Here is an 8,121-nt window from a genome sequence, read left to right on the forward strand (position 1 = left end):
ATCTTCCATAGAAAAAATAGTCTTTTTGTCAGTTCGCCATCTCTCTTGAATTTGTCTATACACAAGCCAGGAAAAGTCTGGATTTTTCTGTTTCAAAACTTCTATTGGTTTCAGGCACCAGTTACCACTACCACTCTGATATAACAAGTCCTTATAAGAAGGCGCCTCCATTACCACATATCTAGGTATAGTCAAAAAATCATTTATAAATATGTTGACATGGGCCCGATTAAAATTCTGAAGTACCCCCTTACATACTACTCTCCATGTGGACATAGTCTCATTAAGAATCATTTATTGAAAAAAGATTGTTCAGCCAACTGAATCCATGTCGTTCTAGTTCATCAAGAAGAAAGTTATAGTTTATCTTATCAAATGCCTTAATGCAGACTAAATATACATCTGTAGCATTCCCTTGATCTACTAACCTAGTTAATTTAAATTTAAAATCCCTTGGCATAGATGGTTAGAGTTCTTATCATAGCATTAAGCAATCAGTTTTCTATTTGTAATGAATACAGTATATTAACTACTTTGGAATTTTTATCCCATATGAAATTTCACCAATAATCACTTACTAGAACCAAAAAACCTGACACTATAACTAAACTTTCCCATGCAGTCCACAAGTTCATCTCATCAAATTCATCCTATCCCAGCACCTAAGGGGAGTCTTGGGTGTTTTTTGAAAGGTTAAAAGGGGAGCTGTCAAAAAGGGGGAAAGGTCTTCCATAGGCCAGGGGTTGCCAAAGAAAAGACACACTTCCTAGGTCCCATAAAATGGCAACTTTTAAAAGAGCAGGCCCACCCTATCCAATCTGGTAGGATGGGCAAATGGCTTTAGAGAGAGTTTCTATTGCAAATAACTTGGTCCCATGCCATGTAGGGATTTAAAGGCAATAATTAACTCCTTGAATTGTGCTCTTAAATGGCAATATTTACACCTTAATGCAGACATGTCAAACTCGCGATGTTACATGACGTCGCGTGATGTATTGGAGCTTTTTCTCCTTTGCTGGCAATGGGGTGGGCGCGGTTTCCTGGGGATGCATCCGGCCCGCAGACCAGCAGTTTGACACTCCTGTCTTAATGTTTGTGGCAAGGTTAATGCTTTTAAAATGAATGTAATTTGCTAGTTTATTATATATTTTATGTAGAATATATTTATGTAGAAAAAAAATTCAAAATTTTAATACACTGTTTCACATTTTTGTGGGAATCTTTTGTTCCAAAATACCTTTCAAAAAGACTAATTTTTCAATTAAAGAACTTGAACTTTATGCTTTTATTATGATTCATCGTACAGTCAGTCACATGTTCATACTGGATTTAGCATTTTTATCTACTTATTGAGCCCTTCCCAAGGACCTGGGATAGGAAGAGGTTGATGTTTTATGGTACTAGAGGTATTGTCACAGGATGTGAGTTGTATTGAGTAAAGCTTTCTTTTGCAGTTGACTGATGGTAAATTTGTCAATGTCGATGGTGTGCAAATGGTGCTCCAGTTGCTTTGGGATTGCCCCCATTACTATTAATACTACCTCTGCTTTATTTTGCCACAGTAGTCCTATTTCTATTTGCAGGTCTTTGGACCTGCAAATAGAAATAGACATTTCATCAGTGCAACAGTCTAGAATGAGGGTTACCTTGCTGCATTCATAATCTGTGCAGGTTTGAATTCTATGTGGTGATTGACTGCTTGTAGGGAAGTGTCCATTGATTGGTGGATGGATTGTTAGTTTTAATTGATCTGCCTTGTCAGTTTATTGTGAATGGTTTGGATCTTGCATCTGATTGGTTGGTAAAACATATTTAGTTCTGTAGTTTGCTGTTGGCTCCTTTATTTAGGTGCCAGGCTTCCAGGCTTCTCTGATTCCTCTGTTGTTTGCATGGGTGCTATACAGGTTATCCTCAAGAAATGGCAGGCCGTTTAATGACTATTCAAAACAATGACCAACACCCCAAAACTACATACAAACTCGTTTCCAAGTTATGACAGAAGAAATGTTCTTGCAGTCATTCACAGTTATGACAGACTACAGGAGTGCTGCAGTGTCCTTTCCTGCCTGTCTTCCCACCCATCCCCTGTAGTGCTGCTTAGGCCTGCTCCCCATGCCTCTTGGAAGCAGTTGCCATTTTCAGCACCCCTAAAATAGCAGCTACTTACCAAACTTTCTGTGTCTATGGTAAACTGGCCCTTAAGGCAGCTTCTGGACAAACTTCCTAAAACCTTTCCCTTGCTTAATCTCCTCCCTCCCGCCTCAAGCACATTTCTTCTATAAAAAAAAACAAAAAGCTGGGAGGGACAAACTTTTATATCTCCCTCACCCTTCCCAATTAGGTACTAAAACTAAACTCTCTCTCTCCCATTCAATCAATATCCCTTTTTAAAAACCTTACCTGATTGATTGACTTTCTGTAGTGGGCAGTCTACAGTCTAGCCCAGTGGTGGCGAACCTATGGCACGGGTGCCAGAGGCGGCACTCAGAGCCCTCTCTGTGGGCCCCCATGCCGTTGCCCCAGCCTCGCCTCCCCCCGTGACCCCCTCCTCACCAGCAGCCCCCCTGGAGGAGAGTCGCCCCGAGCGTGGCCCACACGGAGCAGCGCAGCCAAGGACATGGCAGCCAGGCAGCGTAGACAAGACTCTGTCCTCATACCCCGTCGTGCACAGTTGATGCTGCGGGGCGCGGGCAGAGGGCATGGCTGCCATGGCACTGCTGGGCTGCCTGGGCGATCTGCGGCGGGCCCTGGAGGCGGTGAGTGGCCCTGCGGGCAGGCAGGGTGGGGGCGGGGAAGGGGGTGGAGCAGGGGCGGGGCCGGTTTTTGGGCACTCGGTCTCTAAAAGATTCGCCATCACTGGTCTAGCCTTTAAATCCATGCAGTTAAGTGGACAGATAAAGTTTGCAAAGAGTCAGAGTCCTCCATTTTCTGGCACAACTTTTAGGGTTGTTTTTTTTTTTACATCAGGCAAAAAAGCTGCAGAAAGATTTTCTCTGCGGGAATGTGCCACAAACTTTACATCAAATTTTGACAGAATGCTCTCCTCAGAAGATTCCCTGGATACCTGCAAGAACTACACTATTTTGTAGGCACTGCTGTCCAATAGTTAAATGATCCAGATCCAGATAGGCTTAGCCATTCTAGTAACTGCTCGTACATAATTTCATTTTATTCATAATTTTATTCATCATTCATTTTGGTTGTTTTTAAAATAATTAACAGAATGACAGAGTTTGAAAGAGACCTTGGAGGTCTTTTAGTCCGACCCTCTAGTATACCTTTCAGACAAATAGTTGTCCAATCTCTTCTTAAAAATCTCCACAATTTCTGGATGCAGGTCATTCTACTGATTAATTGTTCTGTCAGAAAATTTCTCCTTAGTTCTAGATTGGTTCTCTCCTTGATTAGTTTCTATTCATTACTTTTTGTCCTGCCTTCGGGGGGGGGTCTAGGACAACCCGCCAAGGTCAATTTGCCACAACGCAACTTGCCATGGGACAACTTACCCACGGGACAATTTAATGCTGTATTAATTGTTTTATTCTGTTACTTTTGTTATTTGTGACCATATTTTCATTGAAATTAGTGTAACTTTTGTATTTCTGGATTCTTTGTTTTATTATTGGCCATGGTTCCGTTGAAATTAATTTAACTTTTGTATTTGTTTAATTGTTCTGCGGTGAGTCCTGTGGTGAGTTGGCTGTGGCCAGTTGTCCATGGCGAATTGTCTCATTCCGCTTTAGAGAATAGGATGACCCCCTCTTCTTTCTGCAGCCCCTTAGATATTAGAACACTACTATTATGTCACCCCTGGTCCTTTTTTTCTTTAAATTAGATACACCCAATTCCTGCAACCGTTCTTCATATGTTTTAACATCCAGTCCCCTAATCATTTTTGTTGTTCTTCTCTGTACTCTTTCCACAGTCTCAACATCTTTTTTATATTGTGGTGACCAAAACTGGATATAATATTCCAAGTGCGGTCTTATGAAGACATTATAAAGTGGTACTAACTTTTTATGTGATCTTGATTCTATCCCTTTGTTAATGTAGCCTAGGACTATGTTTGCTTTTTTGGCAAGTCATTTAAATCATTGATGAAGATACTGAAGAGTACTGGTCCTAAGATACAGCCTTTGGTTACCCCTCTGCATGCTTCCCTCAATGTATATGCAGTTCCATTAAGGATTACATGTTGAGTGTGGTTGGTCAGCAAGTTACAAACATACAATTAAAAAAACAACACTGCTTACCCCATTTTAATAAAAGTGACATCATTAACAAGGTATCCGTAAATATAGAGCAATACCTCCTTTCCAGATAGATACCTATAAATCGATTGAAGACTATAGTTGTACTTCTATTTTGTAGAAGTTGTGGAATTTTTTTATTACTGAATGATGGTTTTTTTTAAATAATTTATGATACAGAATTATGTTGTGAAAATACTGTTCAGTATGCTTGCCAGAATCTGTGTTGTGATATCAACAAACACAGATCTTCAGTTTCTCCCTTGGTTTCTTATTTAGAATGTAATTATTTCCTTCCTTTAAAATGCTTTATTCTGATAAATATTAAGATACCATTTTAAGGAATTGAATGGGTCAAGGATTGTGTGCATTTTTAACTTCCCCCTCTTTTATTGGCCTAACAGCAGCAACAGGAGATTTTAGCAATGAAACATCAGCAGGAGCTATTGGAACACCAGAGAAAATTAGAACAGCATCGGCAGGAGCAAGAATTGGAGAAACAACACAGAGAGCAGAAGCTCCAGCAGCTTAAAAACAAAGAGAAAGGAAAAGAAAGTAAGTAAAAGCATGCTAGGTTATGCTTATGTAATAGACACATTTCTCTGCAACAAAACATCAAAAAAGAACTTGTACTTCATTGACTGCTCCTGCCGCTTTAACCTGGAAAAACTAATCAAGAGCCTATTTTATAGATAGATTTGAAACGACATTAGAACTACAATCCTAATTTAGCCCAAGGATATTCACCACAGTCTTCATGGTGCACCTACAGAACTGTGTGTGCATAATCTACTATTTTACTATGTTCCAAGATTCAACTTTTTTGTGAGATTGAGCCCTGTTGGCTCATGCCCACCTTGAGAATATTATCAGACTTTTCAGCCCAACACTGTGGGGCTGAAAAACTATCCAACATATAGTGACAGAGTGTCAAAACAGAACTTATAATGGAGATTTCGCTGATTTTCTGGCTGCGACAAATGAAATAAAAAATTATATTTGCAATTTAGATATTTGTAATCTTTCTATTAAGATTTCAGATTCTATATTCTATGTTTTGTATTTTAACTCTATTCGTTTTTACTGAAATATGTGTGAGTATGCCATAGAATAAATAATAAATCACAGTGGAAATATTGTGAAGATTGTGGCACTGCTATCTGATTTTCTTCAATATTTTCAATATTTTATTAACCAGTTTTATTTGGTTTTGTTCCTATACTGTATAGGTCCCTTCTACCTATTGCTATAAGATATCAGCTGTGAGGCAATATTGTTCTTGCCTTTTCTAGTTGGATAAGGGCAGTTGGACTGTTGTGCATATTGACAGAACCTCACACCTTAAATATGTTGCAGATGCTCAGCCTTCCTTTTGATTTCAGTCAATCAAACTTTACAGTATCAATTGCCATTCCAATGTTATGGGTATTTCTAGGAAATACAGGAAGAGACCTTCTAACTCTTTTGCATCCTGCAAGATTGAATGTTCATAATTGACAAACATTCTGTTACTAACTTAATTTTTATGTAGGCATTACAGAGCCATATGCATGGTAGATTTCTTGGACCTTGGTGGATGAGAGAAAGGCTGGAAATTGAGGCTTCCGGTGTGCAGTGCGGCCGCCATGGACAGCTGGGAGACTTGCTCTCTCTCCCCCGTTCAGTTTCAGATCACCGGGGGGCCCTGAAAAGGGCCCAAAGTCACCCCAAAGAGGCAACCAGCAAGGAGGGGCTCTTGCTGGAACACGGGAGAGCAGCAACCCTCCCGTTGGAGCTGGCGATCCCTCCAAATCGGCGGACAAAAGGACCGGCCATAGAAATATGGCTCGTCCCTAGACTGCAGACATCTGGCAACTTCAAAGCAGTGTGGAAAGGATTGGGTGAGATCTACCTCTCTTAAATCCTAATTGCTTTTTTGTACCTATTCAAGCTGCTAAAGTACTTCCCCCCCCCCGTGGAGAGGGAAGGGGGATTTTAGCCCTCCCTCTAGAAACAGCGGTGATCAAATATACAGGGGAGTTTTGAAAATGTTGAAAAAATAATTGGATCCCAATCGGAACTTTATTTCCTAAAGCTTGTGGATTAAAAGATTTTTGAATATCTACTTTTTACTTTCTATTTTTATTTGAAAGTCTGGGTTTTTCCTCTTAAAATAGAAGAAAAAACCCAAAAGGATTAAAATAACTTTGAGATTTAAAGGAATTCCTTAAACAGTGGGGTGACATCTTGTGGCTAAACCTGAAATTGCAATTTATTATTCTTAAAGAAAAGAGACTTTGCTGACAGTTCAGAAAACAAGATAAGATTCATGTGACCTTGAACACCAGCTGTGAGACTTTTAGCTCTGTTTCTTATTTGCTGGGGGAAAAAACTGTAAAAGTTTTCAATTCAACTCATCACTATGGAAGAGCAAGAACAGACCTTTTCTATGGAAGAAATGCGAAAACAAATTTTTGCTATATTGAAAATAACTTACCAAACTTACCAAACTCTTCTTACAGCTGGTGATGAAATAAGAGCTTTCGGGGGGAAACCATAAAGCATCTTAAATATGCAAACTCAAACTTTGACTATAACTAAAAACCTATCTATATAGAATACAACAGAAAAAATCGAACAATTAAATATTATCACAGAAGACCTAACTGCCCAACAAATACAGACAATAGAAAATTCAGAAAAAATCTGTTCTCCAGCATGATTGATGGAGAATCCACTACAGATGGGTTGATCCTTGACTTCCTGCCCAGAGACTAAGTCAATCAACCTTTGCCACGCCTCTTCCCCTGGTCTAAGGATCCAGTCTCGACTTAGTCTTCGGCCCAATGAGATGTGGTAAGATTGGCTCAGACTTTAGGCAGAGACAGATCAGGTATTGTTTCTCTGTTGTTTATTTCCCATCTACTGTGGATTTTTTCTCCAGTCGCTGTGCTTTCACAGTGCAGGTTGAATCACCGGGTTTTCAGGGGATTTGAGGCTTCAATTGAAGCCTTGTATATAGCCTTTGTAGGATGGCTGTTTCGACGTGTGCCAGCAGACGCCACGTGGAGGCTCGCTGGTTTTCCCTTTGATTGTCTCCCCTTGCTTGGTTTCCTTCTTGTGTCAATCGGTTTGAAAGCGTGTCGCTTGAGTGCTTGATTCTGGCCGCCTTTTCTCCGGGCGTAGGTTGAAGCCCTAGCTACTTTCATTTTCGCCCATGGGCGTGCTGCAGAAACAGGCAGCATTTAAGTTATTGTTTTTCCCTTTCAAAGCTGATTGCTTATTCAGGGGCGAAGGCCAGCATTGTCCCCGGAACTGTGTTTGTGTCTGGTTACCAGACAAAGGCAGCAACGTCGCCATTTTGGGCGCCACATGGGCGGGCTGCAGAAACAGGCAGCATTTAAGTTGTTTTCCATTTTCAAGTCTGATTGCTTATTCAGGGGCGAAAGCCAGCATTGTTCCCAGAACTATGTTTGTGTCTGGTTACCAGGCAAAGGCAGCAACGGAATTTAAATCCAGCTACACTATATACTGAGACCTTAGATCTCAACGAGGCCGAGCGGCGGCCATTCTTTTGGAGGCCGCGCATCACAACCAGCAATCAGGCCTTGCATTAATATCTCTGTTCACACAACTACAGCAATACCATTGCCTATTTACATCTAAGAGGGACTAATTATTGCATCAAGTACAGATTCAGTATAACTGCCGCCTTGGTTCAATTCAATCTATATGTTAATTTCTATTCAGCCTCTGGGCGTTCAGGCCTGCAAGCAGAGGCAGCAGAGGCAAAGCCACCTTTGGAAGCAGGGTCTCGCAACCATTCTGAAGGTGAATGTGTGCTGGCTGTTACCCGCCACTAAGTGAAGCACATGCGACCTGACTGTTACCA

General features: G+C 40.7%; 1 protein-coding gene across 1 annotated transcript in view; it reads left to right on the forward strand.

Annotated features, from left to right (window-relative positions):
- The window catches only part of LOC107303004 (histone deacetylase 4), a 39,032-nt gene extending 33,867 nt beyond the window's left edge, over window positions 1–5,165 (forward strand). The window contains exon 3 of the mRNA XM_015832186.1: window positions 4,655–5,165. Within this exon, the coding sequence (XP_015687672.1) occupies window positions 4,655–4,813 (159 nt within the window). The 3' untranslated portion in view covers window positions 4,814–5,165. The remainder of the gene's footprint in view (window positions 1–4,654) is intronic.
- The last annotated feature ends 2,956 nt before the right edge of the window (window positions 5,166–8,121 follow it).

Source organism: Protobothrops mucrosquamatus, unplaced genomic scaffold (genome assembly GCF_001527695.2).
Source record: "Protobothrops mucrosquamatus isolate PMUCROS unplaced genomic scaffold, P.Mucros_1.0 scaffold_311, whole genome shotgun sequence".
In the NCBI taxonomy this organism is placed as follows: Eukaryota; Metazoa; Chordata; class Lepidosauria; order Squamata; family Viperidae; genus Protobothrops; species Protobothrops mucrosquamatus.